Source organism: Sus scrofa, unplaced genomic scaffold (genome assembly GCF_000003025.6).
Source record: "Sus scrofa isolate TJ Tabasco breed Duroc unplaced genomic scaffold, Sscrofa11.1 Contig2392, whole genome shotgun sequence".
Taxonomy (NCBI): Eukaryota; Metazoa; Chordata; class Mammalia; order Artiodactyla; family Suidae; genus Sus; species Sus scrofa.
The window spans coordinates 19,556-38,298 of record NW_018085081.1 but is presented as its reverse complement, the minus strand read 5'-3'; the positions used below and the strand labels follow the sequence as shown (position 1 = coordinate 38,298).

The 18,743-nt window shown below is 41.1% G+C and overlaps 1 protein-coding gene and 1 pseudogene across 1 annotated transcript; one reads left to right on the top strand and one right to left on the bottom strand.

Annotated features, from left to right (window-relative positions):
• Positions 1-266: 266 nt before the first annotated feature.
• LOC110258563 (olfactory receptor 7A5-like) lies at positions 267-1,117 on the bottom strand (the record flags this gene model as incomplete). The annotated part of the gene is made up of 1 exon (XM_021081814.1): positions 267-1,117. A coding segment is annotated over exon 1 (851 nt), but the record flags the coding sequence as incomplete, so codon positions are not given.
• A 14,248-nt stretch (positions 1,118-15,365) lies between these two features.
• Positions 15,366-16,421, top strand: LOC110258562 (annotated as a pseudogene).
• Positions 16,422-18,743: the final 2,322 nt, after the last annotated feature.

Below are 18,743 nucleotides of genomic sequence, written 5' to 3'. Positions count from 1 at the left end.
GAAGTTTGTGGGTAGCGGTTGCTCGTGGGTGTGTAAATTCAGAAGAAACTCAAGCGATGGTATTTCAGAAAAAGAGGGACCGGCATGCACTTAAAGGATTTGAAGATTCAGTATTTCCGTCTACCAGGGTATTGACCCTTGGTTATCATAACTTCCCAGTTAAAACATCCATGGCTCTTCACAGGGAGAAGAAAAACCTGCTGAAAAGCTTCCTCAGGGCCCTCTTCATGTCCCTGTTCCTCAGGCTGTAGATGAAGGGGTTCAGCATGGGGATGACCATGGAGTATATCACTGAGGCCACTGTCTCCATTGAGGAGGAGGAGGAGAAAGCAGAACTGAGGTACACGCCTAACCCTGCCCCGTAGAATAAGGAAATGACCGTTAGGTGAGACCCACAGGTGGAAAATGCTTTGTACCTCCCCTCCACTGAAGACATTTTCAATGTGGAGGAAATAATCTTAGAGTAAGAGAAAACGATCCCAAACAGTGGAACAACAGCCAGAAGACCAACTGCAGAATAAAGTGTAACATAATTGCTGAGAGCATCAGAGCAGGCAGACTTGAGCACCTCTGTCAATTCACAGAAGAAGTGGGCAATTTCTGTGTGTGTGCAGAACGAGAGACGCAGCACCATCAGACTGTGGAGGAGGCAGACCAGGACACTGGCAATCCAAGAGACTAGAACCAGCAGTCCACAGAGGTGTTTGTTCATCATAATTGTGTAGTGCAGGGGGTGACAGATGGCCACAAAGCGGTCATAAGCCATCACGCTCAGGAGGAGGTTTTCCAAACAGACAAATGCTGAGGAAAAAAACATCTGGGTAATGCAGCCTGCATAAGTGATGGCTCTGCTCGCTGTCTGGATGTTCACCAGCACTTTGGGAACTACAGAGGAGTTGACACAAATATCGGAAAAAGACAGGTGGGAGAGGAAGTAGTACATGGGGGTGTGGAGGCGGGAATCAGAGGTGACAGTGAGGATGATAAGTAGGTTCCCAAGCACAGAGACCAGGTACATGGATAAGAACAGCACAAAAAGTAGGGGCTGAAGTTCTGGATCCTCTGAGAAGCCCGAAAGGAGGAATTCTGAGACACCTGTTTGGTTTTCTGTATCCATGTATCTGTTAATTCTGCCAGGTAACTGACAAACCTATGCTAATTAAAACAAACAAACATGAGTCTCCAATATAAAAATATTTTTATCCTATTAGTAACCCCCCTCAAAAAAAAAATCAGGAAAAATATGTACTTTGGCTAACAATTTAGTTTTCATTGCCTGGGAGTGATTACAAATGTCATTATCTTATGTAGGTATCATTTTCAGGGATAATCTATTCCCTCTTCTGAAATTTATCACAAATTAGACTTTGCGTACAAAATCTGTCTCAAGAAACCATCAACCTCTGTGGTGCCCAGCTTGGCATCAGCCCCTTTCAGATGGAGCACATCAATGGTTTGAACATTCTTCCTTTGGAAGTGCTGAAATTTGCCTCTTGGAGGATTCTGCCTTGTCCCACATTTCTTTAGTCCTCTAGCCAAACTATGTGTGTTGGTGGTGTTCTGGCCCCACTGCCCCCTGACAAGAACTAATTTGATGAGAGAGTGGCATGTGGCCAAATCTGGCCATCAGCTTCCATGAAGATATTTAGAAATGAAACTCATATTTTAGTTAATAACCAGAGTGGGTGGACCTGATGGGACACATCACCTGAGGGTCTGGGGTTAGGGGTGACCATAGTTATGCCTGAAAATAAGGCAGCCTATGAGTCAGAAGCAGTGTACTGAACTGCGAAACTAGGTGTGGTGGTCAGGATCATGTTAAATTAGGAATCGTAGAGTCAGACTGCTATGCCATGTATCCTGGTTCTACTCTTCATTGCTCTTGGCCAAGTTCTTGGATTTCTCAGTACCTCAGTTTCCTACTTGGGGACATGGGATTTTAATGATACCTACTCTGTAGGATTCTCGAGAGGAATAAATGGGTTGATGTTCTAAACAACAGTACCTGGAACATGATGGAAACATCAGAAATCATGGCTCAACACATTTTAGAATTTGGGAAATATAGTCTGTGGAGCTGAAGGCAGTGAGTCAAATACTTAGAGAGAATGGGATATCGTAGATCACTTGGCTTCAAAGAATATGGGAAGGAGAGAGAAATGGAAATCAACAGAAATGATTACCTTGGCTGGGAGGCTTTCCAGTTTGGGGAGCAGCACCTTCAAGACTTCTGGTCACCTTCTTCTTCATTCTGTTTAAATACATATACGTGTTTTCTGTGAATCTTCCCTTTTCTGTGGAAGCTGGTTTCACGGGGTTTATATAATTTCAATCGGGAGCACATTCACTAGATTAAATCCTAAACAATAGGGAAGAATCAAAATTCATTCTGATAGGAATAAAATATACCAATGAAGAGGAAAAATTAGTGGAGTGACAAAAAGATTTGTGTTGCTATGAGCTTCAAAAATTCCTCCAAGCATATTAAAACTTTTCTAAACATTCCTTTTATGATGTTATATGGCAGAATACAAATACCTGCCAAAAATAGTAAAAAAAATATTAAAATAAATTCAGTGTGACCATGAAGCATTTATCCTCACAATTGAAGTCTGCTAAATATTAAGAAATATATTGTACCAAAATTACCCTTAAGAAATATATATTAAGAAAGATATTGCACAAAATTACCCTTTACCAAAATTTAAAGTCATTCATAATTTTTAAAGTGCCAAAATAAATTAATAAATAGAATAAAGTGCTTCCAGTGGTCAGGGGGATTATAATACAAGCTGTGTTGTTGGAGGGTCCCTTATAGCACACAAAGAAAGAGACACTATTTTTCCAAATGATAAGGAAAATCTAGCTCAAATGCTCAGGCAGTATCATACCAAGCCCTGAAAGGGCAGTCAGATTACAGGGAACTTATCAGTAAATTTATCAGTTTACCAGTCAGATTACCATGGAAGTTATCAGTAGAAGATAAATCACCATCATTTAATTCAACTAGAGTCTGGTCCACTTAGAAGCCACATGCCCACATTTTTTAAGAAATTTTTAGTAGAAGCTCACAGCCACTACTCATGTCCCTGTCCCTAGAATCACTTAACTGCTCACAAAAGCCTTCTCCACATGCACATATACACAGTCCTCTTTCTGAAAGCACTTACTAAGCCCACATCGATCATCCAGGTGATAGCAGGGAAGAAAATCTGGTTGCACTGATGGATGGTGAGAGATCCCCAGAAAGAAAGTTGGTATGAAGTCCAGATACACGTGGAATAGGCAAGGTGATAATATTCTTCCTGTTCTGGGGTATGTGAGCTGGGAGCACAGGGACACACAAGGAACATTTATCCTTTCAGGGCATCTGGGGTTGAATTTCCAAAGCACCTAATTAAATAAATGTTCCTAGTGTGACTCCTTCTAAACAGCTCTGCCCTTGGGAAAGAAAGAAAGAACCATAATAAAATTGGAAACTGTGCCTGACAATTCTATTTCCACATGGGATATTTGTGGACAGTTACATTTTTTTCACATTATGAGATCCACTCTCCATAGGCATGATGTCATGCACGGCTCAGGATTCGCTCTGAAAAATATCCCATTAGAATCTAAACTACTCATTCTTTACCAATCAACATCCTTAAAGAGCAATTCTATAGGGCCATCTAAGTACCTGCCAGCACCCTAAATCAAAGACTTGCTCTCTCAGACCTGAATATCTGAATATATTTTTCAGAATATATGAAGATATTAGAGTTTATGAATATATTCTTCACAGTCATATGAATATATATGAAGTTGTATAGATAATACACAACTCCATTGCTCCTCTATGTGTTACTCATCCCTAAAATAGAGACAATAACTCTTAGGTCAGGATTATTATTAAATGAATGAATAGTAATAAAGAGTGTGGTATTCACAGTTAAGAAAACTTATTAACGGAAGTACTAAAAATGAATATCATAGTCTTTATTAATATTTGTTTATTTAATAATAACCTTACCTGAGGGTTATCACCTCTATTTTAGGGTGAAAACACAGTAGAGAAGATGATCAATTTGCTTCAGTCATATGCTGTAAATGGCAGAGTTGGGATTGGATCAGATGCCTGACTTTAGAATAGATGGAAAACTGTGATATGCATATTGGAAATAAAATCAGGCTTTCAGGAGTTGCTGTTGTCATGCAGTAGGTTCAGGAACTGACTGCAGAGGTTTGGGTCACTGCAGAGACCTTGGCTTGATCCCTGGGTTCAATCCCTGGCTGGCTGCAGTGGGTTAAATTATCTGGCAATACCACAGCCCTGATATAGGTTGCAGCTGAGGCTTGGATTCAACCTCTAGCATGGGAACTACCAATGCCACAGGAGTAGCCACTGAAATAAAACAATAAAATAAAATACAATAAATAAAATAAAATAAAAAATGCATCTATAAGATAATGGGGGGAGGAACACAAGCGTAGAATTAGAACAAGTTGGTTTTCACATGGTAAAAGGAGATCTCTTCATATCACTACATGAAGTAAATCATAGGTGAAAAGTGTCCAAGACAGCAAAGTGGGAAACCCTGAGCTCACTTTCACACACAGGAACACTGGGTCCCTGGGTCAGAGAGCCATGGAAGGAAAGGGCTAGAGCTGCTTGGGGTCTTAAATCTGTAAGGTCCTTCTATCATCCATTGGTAACAGCTCTCCAGTGAGTTTTTCAGGGTGTGCAAAGCAGGCAACTCTAAATGGCTTCAAATGTGATTGTTTGAGCTATTTTTAAAATCTGGATGCCTGAAAGTTGAGTTTGGTGCTGACAGGCTTTTGCACTGAAGAGTGATAACCCACAAGGAAGCTATAAACATCCTTGGGGGCCAATAGACAGAGGCCATCGTTGGCTCATTCATGTACCAAGAGCAAAACATTTCCAAGGGAAGTGAAATCTAACATTCTCTATCTTTACTTCGTATACTTTCTGGTGTCTGGGAGGCTAGGGCTCTCAGTGCAAGAGCAGTGAGAAATCCAGGAAAATTTCATTTCCCCACAAAGCCATAGAAAAAAGCTGTCCTATTGAACTTTTGTTTTTTGATAATGAAAATGTTTTATATCTTCATTGTCCAAATATGTTCCTGGGCACATGGGTTAGTGAGTGCTTGAAATGTGGTGAGTAGTCATGGGTAGCTGGTGATTACCATCTTGGACTGCACAGAGATAGACTGAGAGACAGCTCCAGAGATGATGGGCAGCTGAGTAAGATGAGGATATTTTCTGCATTCTGCATAATTTATGCCACATGCCATAGTTTGTTTACCCATTCTACCACTGAGGGGCATTTGAATTATTTCCAGTTTGATGCTTTCATGAAAAGCATTGCTATAAACATTTTTAGACCTGCTTTGTGGATGTAAGCAACCATTTCTGCTAGGTATATACCTGAGAGTTGGAGAGCTCTGCTGTAGGAGTATATTTGCACTTAGTAGAAGTGCCAAAGTAATTGCATGGAATTATACTTCAGGTATAACTATACAAGTATACTAATAGTTTCTGAAAGTTCCCATTGCTCCAAATCTCCGCTAGTTCTTGGTATTTTCACACATTTGAGTGTTTGCCATTATGGTGGATGAATTGATGATTATCTTGATATAGCTAATGACAATTCTCAGAGACCAAGTATAAACCCATCTGCAGAGGTAAGAGGGCATAAATGTCACTAAAGGTATTTCATGGGAAGTGGTTTCTTGTGGGCATGTAAACTCAAAAGAAACCCAGGTGATGGTCTTTCAGAACAAGAGGGACAAGTCACATGCTCAAAGGAGTCAAATATTTGGTATTTCTGTCTACCAGGGTATTGACCCTTGGTTATCATAATAACATCCCAGTCTCAGCATCCATGGTTCTTCACAGGAGGAAGAAAGACCTGATGACAAATTTCCTCAGGGCCCCCTTCATGTCCTTGTTCCTCAGTCTGTAGATGAAGGGGTTCAGTATGGGGATGACCATGGTGTACACCTCTGAGGTCACTGTCCCCTTTGAGGAGGAGGAGGAGAAGGCAGAACTGAGGTACATGCCTAACCCTGTCCTGTAGAATAAGGAAATGACCACTAGGTGAGACCCAAGGATGGAAAATGCTTTGTACTTCCCCTCCACTGAGCACATATTCAATATGGAGGAAATAATCTTAGGAAGAGTAAGGAATCCCAGTTACTGGAATAATAACCATCAGGCCTGTCACAGAATACAGCACAATGTAATTGCTGAGAGCATCAGAACAGGTGGACTCGGGCACCTCAGCCAGTTCACCAAGAAGTGGGGTCTTTCCGTGTGTGTGTAGAATGAGAGATGCAGCACCATCAGACTCTGGAAGAAGGGGATGATGACACTGGCAATCCAAGAGACTAGAGCCAGCAGGTTACAGAAGTGTGGGTTCATCATGATTGTTTAGTGCAGGGGTGACAGATAGCCATAAATTTGTCATAGGCCATCATGACCAGGAGGAGGTTGTCCAAACACACAAAAACTGAGAAAAAATAGATCTGGGTAATGCAGTCAGCATAGGTTAGGTGATGGCTTTGCTCACTGTCTGGATGTTCATCAGCACTTGGGAACCATGGTGGTGTTGAGACAAATGTCAGAAAAGACAGGTGTGAGAGGAAGAAGCCCATGGGGGTGTGGAGGTGGAAGTTGAAGGTAAAAGCCAGAATGATGAGCAGATTCCCACACACCAAGACCAGGCGCAAGGAGAAAAACAGCCCAAAGAGGAGTGGCTGGAGTTCTGGGTCCTCTGAGAGGCCCAGAGGAGGAATTCCAAGACACCTGTTTGGTTTCGTACATCCATGGAGCTGATAATTCTGCTGTGTAACTGACAAAGCGATGGATGGAATGGAGTCCACAAATGTAAAATATTTTTACCATATTAGTGACACCCCTCCCCCCATAAAAACAGAAAAAATGTAAACTTTGGCTAACAATTTAGTTTTCATTCAGTAGAAGCAATTACAAATGTCATTATTATATACAGATAACACTTTCAGGGATGATCTCTTCCTTCCTTCTAATTGTTAGCACAATTTAATCTTTGCCTTCAAAATCTATCACTTCAAAAAAGAGTCCATCAGCCTCTGTGGTGTCTAGCTCAGCATCAGCCCCTTTCAGATGATTTGACCATTCTTCCTTCGGAGGTGCCAAAATTTGCCTCTTGGAGGATTCTGCCTTTTCCCACTTTCACTTAGTATTCTAGCATAGCCATGTGTGTTGGTGGTGCCTTGGCCTCATTGCCCCCTGACAAGAACTAATTTGGTAAGATTGTGGTGTATGGTTCAATCTGGACAATGAGCTTCACTGGAGAAACGCTCAAATAAAACTCATATTTTAGTTAATAATCTGAGGGGGTGGGCTTGATGGGACAAATCAACTAAGCTTCCAGGGTTGAGGCTAGCCATCACTATGCTTGCACAGAAGGTAGCCTATGCTTCAGAACCAGTGTACTGAACTGCTAAGCTAGGTGTGGTAGTAAGGATCATGTCAAATTATAAATCCTAGAGCCTGACTCCTCTGCCACAAATCCTGGTTCTACTCTTTGCTAACCACTGCCAAGCTCTCTGATTTCTCAGTACCTCAGTTTCCTACTTGATGAAATGAGATTATTAATGATACTTACTCCATAGAATGGTTGAGAGTGATAAATGAGTTTATTTATTTTATTTTATTTTTTTGCTTTTTAGGGATGCACCCATGGCATATGGAGGTTCCCAGGCTAGGGGTCTAATCAGAGCTATAGCTGCCAGCCACAGCCACAGCCATGCAGGATCCTTGACCCACTGAGCAAAGTCTGGGATTGAACCCACAACCTCATGGTTACCAGTCAGATTCTTCTCCACTACACCGCAACAGGAACTCTGAGTTTATGTTTTAAAGAACAGTGCCTGGAACATTATGGAAACCTAGAGAAATCATGGCTGAATATATTTTAGAAGTTGGGAAATGGCATCTGAAGATCTGAAGGCAGTGAGGTAAGTCCTTAGAGGGATGGGATATCATAGAGTACTTGGCATAAAATAATATGGGAAGGAGAGAGAAATGGAAACACATGGAATTAATGACCTTGGTTGTGAGGCTTCCAGGTTGGGGAGCAGCCCTTTAAGATTTCTTCTTGCCTTCTAACTCTCATTCTGTTATGTATGCTTGTGTTTTCTGTTAGCGTTCCCTTTTCTATGGAAACTGCTTTCTCTTAGTTTCTACAAACCACATTCAAGAAAGCATTTACAGAGTTCCTGTCATGGCGCAGTGGAAACAAATCTGACTAGGAACCATGAGGTTGCAGGTTTGCTCAGTGGGTTAAGGATCTGGTGCTTCTGTGATGATGTGCTGCTGTGGCATAGGCTGGCAGCTGTAGCTCCGATTGGACCCCTAGCCTGGGAACTTCTGTATGCCCTGGGCGCGGCCATAAAAGCAAAAAAAAAGAGAAAAAAGTGCTGCCATTTGCAACAACATGGGCAGACCTTATGCTAAGTGAAGTAGACAATCACAGAAAGACAAATTCTGCATGATTCTACTTATATGATTCATCTAAAATAGTCAAATTCATAAAATCATATAGTGGAAAAGTGGTTGCCAGGGGATGGCAGGAGAGGGAAATAATATGAGATTTACTCATAAAATGGCATAAAATTTCAGTGAATCAAGATGAACAAGCCCTACAGATGTGCTGTACAACAGTGTACCTACAGTCAATTATAATATGTGAATATTTCAAAATCTGTTAAAAAGGTAGAGCTCATGTTAAGTGTTACTTCCACAATCAAAAAAAATTAACTGAGAAAATAAGAATACCATCAGATTCTTGCTATAGAAGACCTAATTCTCCCTAAAATCACTCGGTCATTTGAATGCATTTGATGATTATAAACTCACATGTCAATAGAGGTTAATTTAACACGTCTGTGGGAATGTAAATTGTGCAGCCACTGTGGAGAGCAGTATGGAGGTTCTCTAAAAAAAAAACTAACATAGAGTTACTGTATGATCCTGTAGTCCCACTCCTGGGCATATATCTGGAGAAAACTATCATTTGAAACGATGCATGCACCCCCATGTTCACTGCAGCACCGTTTACTGTAGCCAAGACATGGAAGCAACCTAAATGTCCATCAACAGATGAATGGACAAGGAAGAAGTGGTACATATATACAGTAGAATGTGACTGGGCCATAAAAAGAATGATAATGCCATTTGCAGCAACATGGATGGACCTAGAAATTATCATATTAAGTGAAGGAAGTCACATAAAGACAAATATCATATGACGTCGCTTATATGTAGAATCTAAAAAATGATGCCACATAGACAAATGTGATACAAATGAACTGTGTTTACAAAACAGATGCAAAGACATAGAAAACATAGTTACCAAAGGGATGTGGGAGAGATAAATTAGGAGTTTGAGATTAACATATACACACTATATATAATAGACAACCAACAAGGATCTGCTCTGTAGCACAGGGAACTATCTTCAGTGTTTTATAATAAACTATAATGCAAAGGGATATGAAAAGAATATATATATGCATATATGCATACATGCATAACTTAATCACTTTGCTGTACACATGAAACTAATACATGCACATAGAGTAAGTCTGAATTTTCTTATTAAGATATATGAAACTGTAAACTCGGGAGGAGGAGTAAGGGTGAGATTCTTCCTGAGAAGGGGCAGGACCCAAATCCTATAATGGAGATCTCTTGTAGTCCTGTACCATTAATATTAACAAACCCTCAGAGACTGAGATAATATGGGCCAATTTGGCTAATTATGAGCTCTGGGCATTGAGCTCTCAAGCCCAGACTCCTGTAAATAAGCAGCCTGTGCCCTGCAACATTTCAGTTTGATGGTCCCAGTCCAGCTGGATCAGTACGTGTGTCTTCTCCTGTCATAGTCATTGTCTTCATCAAGGGGTCCATCTGACTCTGTCTTCCTGTCCGTCCTGTGAACAGAAACTGAACCTTCATCACTCACCCAGCCTGGGAAGGGCAATTGATCATCATTCCTTTGTCATGCCCCAGCGTGCCCTGCAGTGAGTACCACTGGAGATACTGAGTACAGGAGGGACTGGGGCAGGATGGTTTCTTCATCATCAGGATAAGCAGGACAGTTGGAGGATGAGCGAGTAGGGCACCAATACGCAGTCAGCTCAGAGGCATATGAAGTTGATGCTGTTGGTCTCAGTGAGAAGTCTTATTTCTGCTTTCCTCCCATCCTGGCTCTAGGTTCTGTTGGCATCTCTCTCACCAGAGCAGGAAATGAGACCCTCTAAACTGTCCCCTAAACCTTCCAAGATGATCATGAAGGTGTTTATGAGGATGATGCCAGATGATCATATATGTGGTATCATGAATATTCATTAAAGATTCCCAAGGGCCAGGCTCTGAATTAAGTGCTCCACATAGCTTATTTCTTTTCATCTGCATAGTCACCCCTCAGATATATGTGTACAGGTTATTATTCTTTTACAGATGAGGGAAGGATGATAGGTTTTTTTATTTATTGTAAATTGCACAAGATCATGGGATAGAATAGGATGAAGTCAGCTTTGAATCAAACAGCCTGACTGCAGACACAGACACCTGGCCAGCATTGTCCCTTTGCCAACCCAGTCATTTCACTTCTCTGGCCATTCCACCAAGCATCTCCAGTTACTGTGATCTTCATTTTGGAGGTTACCGGTAAACCGCAGTGGGGAGCTGTGGGTGGCACCAACCGTAGAAAGGATGGCTGAGATCATAGGCAGGATCACAGAAATCATTGGCTCATAACAGCTGAGGGCAGATCTCTGCTCCTGGATATTGCCTCACCTGTCCACTTCCTCCTCCATTCCTGTAATTCAGCCTTCTCCATTTAAATTGGAGACATAACATCATCCATACTCAGGAGACCAGAAACAGAGACGATGTACAGAAGATGTGTCATTGGCTAAGACCTGTGGATCTCTGGTTTAAACTTCCTGAGTTGTATTAGTGTGAAGAAGTTAACTACCTGTGACTCAGAGATCCACCATATAATTTTAAATCCTATCTGCTGCATTTATTATCTAGCGAGCTGGAGCAAGTTCTTAGTATCTCAGAGCATCGACATTGTCATCTGAGTTGATTTCGGTTTGATACCACCTCACTGAGTAAGAAACAGGGAATGGATACTGTCTATGTGGGTAAATATGGGATGGATGCATAAACTAAGGGCAAACTTTTTGATAAAAATATTAGTAATTTTGATAACCCTAAGGTTCATGTCATTTGGCCAAAGTATCTTGTGATCTGACATGTAATTTCGAATGAATACCTGACAAAACATTTTATTTTTGTCCCTACACAAGTAGATACTGAGCACTTAGATGGAAATGGCTGAGTCACACTGATTTCTCTCTCTCTTTCTTTCTCTTTCTTTCTTTCTGAATGGCCACACCTATGGCATATGAACGTTCCCAGGATGGGGGTCGAATTGGAGCTGCAGCTGGGCCTATACCACAGCCACAGCAACATCAATCTGAGCTGAGTCTGCGACCCATGCCCAGCTTGCAGCAATGCTTGATCCTTAGCTCCCCAGGTATGATAACTATTGAGTAGATCCTTCTTTGGGTCGCAGAAACACAGAATAATCAATATGGCTTGCACACACTGATGCTTTCTTGCCTGTGTTTACGGGATGCCCCATAGGACAAGAGACAAGATAAAATGGTACTTGCCTGTGTGTATGACATGGACTCTCAATGGGATCTATTATTTTCCACTTAATAGCTCCATGACATTGAATTACTCAAAGAACAACACAGTGATTTTCATAAATATTAAAAAGAAATGGCAGAAGGAGCAGGGGAAGCCACGTTTTATCATGTGGGCTCAAACACATTTTAGGATTCTAAGTCGGAATTCCCATAATAGTGTAGTGGCATCAAATCTGAGTAGGAACCATGAGGTTGCAGGTTTGATCCCTAGCCTCGCTCAGTGGGTTACGGATCTGGCATTGCTGTGAGCTGTGGTGTAGGTTGCAGGTGCGCCTCAGATCCCGCATTGCTGTGGCTCTGGGGTAGGTCAGCTGCTACTGCTCCGATTAGACCCCTAGCCTGAGACCCTCCAAATGCTGTGGGTGCGGCCCTAAAAAGAGACAAAAAGACCAAAAAGGAAAAAGAAAAAGGATTCCAAGTCATTCTATGGGCATGCCCTGGGAAAAGAGACCCTTCAGATTTTCTGTCATATAAACAATTACATATACACAATGGAATGCTCCTCAGCCCTAAAAAGAACAAAAGAATGGCACTTGCAGCAACATGTATGCAACTAGGAATTCTCATACTAAGAGAAGTAAGTCAGAAAGAGAAAGACAAACACCATATGATATCACTTATATGTGGATCTAAAATATGGCACAAATGAACCTATCTACAAAACAGAAACAGACTCACAGACATGGAGAACAGACTTTGGGTCGCCAAGGGGGAGCAGGGAAGGAGTGAGAAGGACACCGAGTTTGGGGTTGGTAGATGCAAACTATTATATTCAGAATGGATAAACAATGAGGTCTTACTGTTCAGCACAGGGAACTATATCCCATTTCTTGGGATAGAACATGACAAAAGATAGCATGAGAAAAAGAATGTATATATATGTATGACTGGATCACTATACTGTACAGCAGAAATTGGCACAATGCTGTAAATCAACTATCCTTTAAGTAAAACTATAATCAAATAAAAGATTATTAAAACTCTCTTAGGGTTGCATTTCATCCATAAACCCACTATTCCAAAAATAATTATAATTCTGGTACAAAGCAAGGACCAAATGTTTCTAAGTTCCACCACTCTAAGATGCCCCACATCTGTGGAGCTGGCTGTTATCATCTCAATTTCCAGATAAAGAACACCAGCACATAGAGGCTGAGGCATTTATACACACATCTGTGATGTAGGATACTGAACCAGTGGTTTTAGGGGCACTGGTGGCACTAATATAATGGATTATAGATTTCCTATGATAACAATGCACTTTAGAGTCCGGTTTGAAAACCTGAGATATGGAAATATCATGTCCTTGTTAAGGCCAGGGATCGAACCTGCATCCTCATGGATACTAGTCAGGTTCTTAATCTACTGGTCACAACGGGGACTCCTGTTCAATGATTGAGAAGTGCACTGTACACTAATGCCATCTATGGGGTATTGAGGTTGTGACTTTGCATTTGCTAACCTATAGTTACCAAAATTTGAAGTCTACAAGAGTAAGGATTTTTTTTTCTCTTTTTGGCAGGACCTGCTGCATGAAGATCCCAGGCCAGGGACTGAACCCATGCCACCACAGAGTCCTGAGCTCCAACCATGGCAATGCTGTATTCTTAACCCACTGCACCATCAGGGAACTCCCGGCTAGACCAAGTTTAGATGTTACAGTCGAAAAGTTATTTTTCTAGGTTTTTTGACATGTAATTGATATATAGCACCGTATAAATTTAAGGTGTTCTGTATAATGACCTGACAAACATTTAATGAAATGATTACCACAATAAATTAATATCCATCATTGTATATAGAGAGAAAAAGTAAAAAGCATTTTTTTCTTGATATTTCTTAGGATTTGCTCTCCTACCTTTCAAATATACCACAGAACAGTGTCAACTATAGTCATTGTGTTGTATCATACAACCCCTAATACTTCTTATCTTATAATGGAAGGGTGTACATTTTGACTCATTTCATCCAATTTCCCACTCCCCACCCCCACCCCAGCTTTTGGAAACTACACATCTGATCTCTTTTTCTCTGAGTTTAGGGTTTGCTTGTTTGTTTGATTTTAGATTCCACATATAAGTGAATTACACGACTTGTCTTCTTCATCTGACTTATTTTGCTCAGCCTAATGCCTTCAAGGTCCATACATGTTGTCAGAAATGGTAGGATTTCCTTCATTCTTATGGCTGAATCGTGTGCCATTGTGTGTATATATCATGTTTTCTTCCTCTACTCACCCACTGATGGACACTTAGGTTGTTTCCATATCTTGGCTATTGTAAATAATGCTACAATGAACAGAGCAGTGCATGTAACTTTTCCTATTAGTGTTTTCATTTCCTTAAGATGAATACCCAAAAATGGAAAAGCGAATCACAGGGCAGTTTTATTTGTTTTTTTAATTTTATTGGTGTATAGTGGACTTACAAAGTTGTGTTAGTTCAGGTGTTCAGCAAAATAAACCCATTATATATATCCATTCCTTTTCAGATTCTTTTCCCCTATTCTAATATTGCGTAGATTTTCTTGTGCTATACATGTTACCTGTCTATTTTATATAGTGTGGTGTCTATATGTCAGACCCAATACCCTATTTGTCCCAAAAGCATGTTTCCCCTTTAACCATGAAGGTGAGGAATTTCCACAGTGGCCAAATAAAGTTCCATTCCCACCAGTGGTGCATAGGTTTCCCTTGAAAAGACTTTTAAAAGACAACACACATATTGAGCATACATTTCTAGAAATAGGGGAAATCAGAAAGTCAAAGAATAATAAAAACCCATGAAGATAAAAGACACATAAAAAAACCTTTCTAGGAGTTCCCATTGTGGCACAGCAGAAACAAATCCAACTAGGAACCATGAGGTTATGGGTTCGATCCCTGGCCTCACTCAGTGGGTGAAGGATCCTGCACTTCTATGAGCTATGGTGTAGGTTGCAGATGTGTTTCAGATCTTGCATTGCTGTGGCTGGGCATAGGCCTGCGGCTACAGCTCCCATTAGACCCCTAGCTGGGGAACCTTCATATGCCAAGGGTGTGGCCCTAAAAAAACAACAAAGACCTCCCCAACAAAACCCCCCAAAACCCTTTTCTAATTATGAACATTTGACTTTTATTTAGAGTCCAGATAACATAGTTCGAGGAATATCTAGATTATCAACATTCTGAGTCAAGAGAAATTCTGTGCTATATCTGAATAAATTAAGGCTGATTCTAAGTGTACTAATTAGAATGTTTTTTTCAAAAAGGGAGAGGGATATTTCTTTTTTATATAACTTTTATGTTTTTATTAAAGTTTAGTTGATTTACAATGTTGTGCTTTTTCTTACTCAATATATTTCATTAAAAGAATAGACTGTCCTTTGCCATGATCAGGGATTTGTTATCTCTCCATTTCCTTGCTCCTCTAACATTCTTTAGGCCAATGTATAGAAAGAGGTGAATAACGTAGAATCCAGTGAGAAAGGAGCTGTAAGAAAACTGGATTTGGGACATTGTGAAATAGTGCTGAAGGTACCAGGGTGTATGACCCCAAGTGTGAATATTGGCTTGTAAATTCCTAATCCAAAATATGCACATAGTAGGACTGCATGCTCACTTACCTGTTTCCTTTCTTTCAAACCTCTCTCTCTTCTTTTTCAAAAGGTGTCAGAGCTACACGGGACCACAAAATCTAACGAGTGTCTCAGAATTTTTGCTCCTGGGCCTCTCAGAGGATCCAGACCTGCAGCCCTTCCTCCTTGGGCTGTTCCTGTCCATGTACCTGGTCACCATGTTGGGGAACCTGCTCATTGTCCTGGCTGTTGCCTCTGACTCCCACCTCCACACCCCCATGTACTTCTTCCTCTCCAACCTGTCCTTGGCTGACATGGGCTTCACCTCCACCACTGTCCCCAGGATGATTGTGAACATCCAGACTCACAGCAGAGTCATCTCCTATGCTGGCTGCCTGACACAGATGTCGTTTTTTATGCTTTTTGGATGTTTGGATACTTTCCTCCTGACTGTGATGGCCTATGACAGGTTTGTGGTCATCTGTCACACCCTACATTACTTGGTCGTCATGAACCCACCTGTCTGGAGCTTGTTAGTGTTGGTATCACAGCCTTTTGGTCTCTCAGATGCACAGTTTGGTGGTGGTAAAAGTTGCCTACTTCAGAGATGTGGAAATTTCTCATTTCTTCTGTGATCCTTCTCAACTCCTCAACCTAGCCTGTTCTAACCCTTCCACCAATACCATAGTCATGTATTGTGTGGGTGGCATCGCTGGTTTTCTCCCTATCTCAGGGATCCTTTTCTCTTACTCTAAAATTGTTTCCTCCATTCTGAGAGTTTCCTCATCAGGTGGGAGGTACAAAGCCTTCTCCACCTGTGGCTCTCACCTGGCAGTTGTTTGTTTATTTTATGGAACAGGCCTTGGTGTGTACCTCAGTTCAGCACTCTCACTTTCCCCCAGGAAGGATGCAGTGGCCTCAGTGGTGTACACGGTGGTCACCCCTATGCTGAACCCCTTCATCTACAGTCTGAGGAACAGGGACATCAAAAGGGCCATGAGGAGGTTCTTTGGCCAAATGATCTTATTTCAGTACGTGGGTGTCACCCATTTGGAGTGTACTTTGGGAAATGTAGAAACATTAAACATGTAGACTTGAAATTCTCCCTCTCTTATGTCATCCTTTTTGTAGCTCCTATGGCCTTTGCTGTTCTCCTTGCTTAGAATCTGACTCTTGCTCTTTTGTTATTTCTTTAATGGGTCTGAGGAAGAGTTCTAGGATCTTTGCAGATCATAACCATCACATGACAGAATACTTGCTGCACACCTGAAGGTAAGACAACATCATAAATCAACTATACACCAATATAAAATAAAAATGAAGGAGCTCCTGTGTTCCCTGCTGGCTCAGTGGGTTAAGGATCTGGCATTGTCACTGCTGTGGTGTGGCTTGATTGCTGGCCCAGGAATTTATTCATGCTGCAGGTGTGGCAAATAAAATAAAAGCATACACACAAAGTAAAATAATAAAATGAAAGGAAGAGTTCCTGTCATGGCTCAGTGGTTAACAAACCCAGCTAGGAACCATGAGGTTGTGGGTTCGATCCCTGGCCTTGCTCATTGGGTTAAGGATCCAGTGTTGCCATGTGACGAGGTCTGCTTGTCTACCCAGGTCCTGAAGTCAGTGATGCCACAGAAATAAGAAGAAAGAGACACAGCAATAGAGAGGGGATCAGGGGGCTACAGCCTTCAAGAGGCAATAGCAACCCTCTGACCCAACTCATGGTTTTTATTTCCTATGTTCTACTACCTTGTACGTGCAGGGGATACATCAGTATTTTACTTCAAATAGATAGATAGCAAGATATGCTAGCATAGTTATTCCTAAGCACATAAATAAACTAATCATAAATGTTTTAGCCCTCCCAGGCCATAATTTGTTGTTTGCTTCAAGCCATCTATGGCCTCTCCCACAAATCCCCCAAGGCTCCAGTCCTGAGAATGTCAGAGCTGATGGTTTTCCATCAGCAACATTAATGCTTCAGCAATCTTGTTTTCGAGATACCATTCTTTGATGTTGTTCTCATTTGTTTTGCCTCAAGAGTCATGAGAAAGTCACAAGACTTTGTATATACTGACATTCTACAGCCACTCTATGGCACCAGTCTTTTCTTTCCATTCTTTGTTACGTCACATATTCATGCCTCCAACAGCCGTGAGCTGTGGTGTAGGTTGCAGACACAGCTCAGATATGGCATTGCTGTGGCTGTGGCTTAGGCTGGCAGCTGCAGCTCTGATTGGAACCCCAGCCTAGGAACCTCCAAATACTGTGGGTGCAGCCATAGAAAAGAAAAAAAGGCAAAAAAATATATAATAATTAAAGAGGAGTTCCTGTTGTGGTGTAGCAGAAATGAATCTGAGCTCATGAGTTTGATCCCTGGACTTGCTCAGTGGGTTGGGCATCTGGCATTGCTGTGAGCTATAGTATAGGTTGCAGATGCACATCAGACCCAGCATTGCTGTGGCTGTGGCTTAGGCCAGCAGATGTAACTCTGATTCAAACCCTAGCCTGGGAACTACCACATGTTGGGGGTGTGGCCCTAAAAAGCAAAATAAATAAATAATATATAAATAAATAGATAGTAAGGATAGTGTTCCTAAGATTCTTAATAAACTGAAATTGCCTTTGGTTTTTGCATGATTATGCTTATTTTGAATCACTTTTTAACCATGGTCATCACACCCACCTAAAGCATGTTCCGTATGCCCTTCTAATTTATTCAACTAAACTGGTGGATTTTCATTCTGTGCTAGAACAGTGTAAAAAATAATTCACTCTGTGCATTCTTGACAGCTCTTGATCTCAGCTTAAATTTTCTCAGAGAATTTCAATACATTTTCTCAATTTCTTGCAGGGTTAATTTTGGGTTTGATAATTATAATTATATGAATGTTTTGTGGGAAGAACTTTTCTTTCTTTCTCTTTCTCTCTTTGGCCACACCTGTAGCATATGGAAGTTCGCAGGCCAGGGATGGAATGTGAGCCACAGCTGGAACCTACACCACCATGGTGGCAGTGCCAGGTCCTTAACTCACTGCACCACAGTGGGACCTTCAAGCTGTTCTCTTTTAGATGCTAGTGTAATTCTAAATATTTCATGATTCTTTTTGGAGTGATGAAAATGTTCTAGAATTGGATCATGGTGATATTTGTACAACTCTGTGAATATACTAAAAACTATTGAATTGTATACATTAGATGGGTGAATTTTATGGAGTGTGAATATCTCAATAATGTTAAAATAAAAAAAAAATTTTCCCAGATGACTAGCAAATGGGGTAACTTTCACCTACATTTCAACTTGTTATACAGGGCAGCTTTTTCTGACCAAATCATTTGAAGTCCCCTCTTCTGGATAGTACCCCATTCTATTACCAGTTCTGGAACTGTGATGAACAGAACAGCAGACATTAT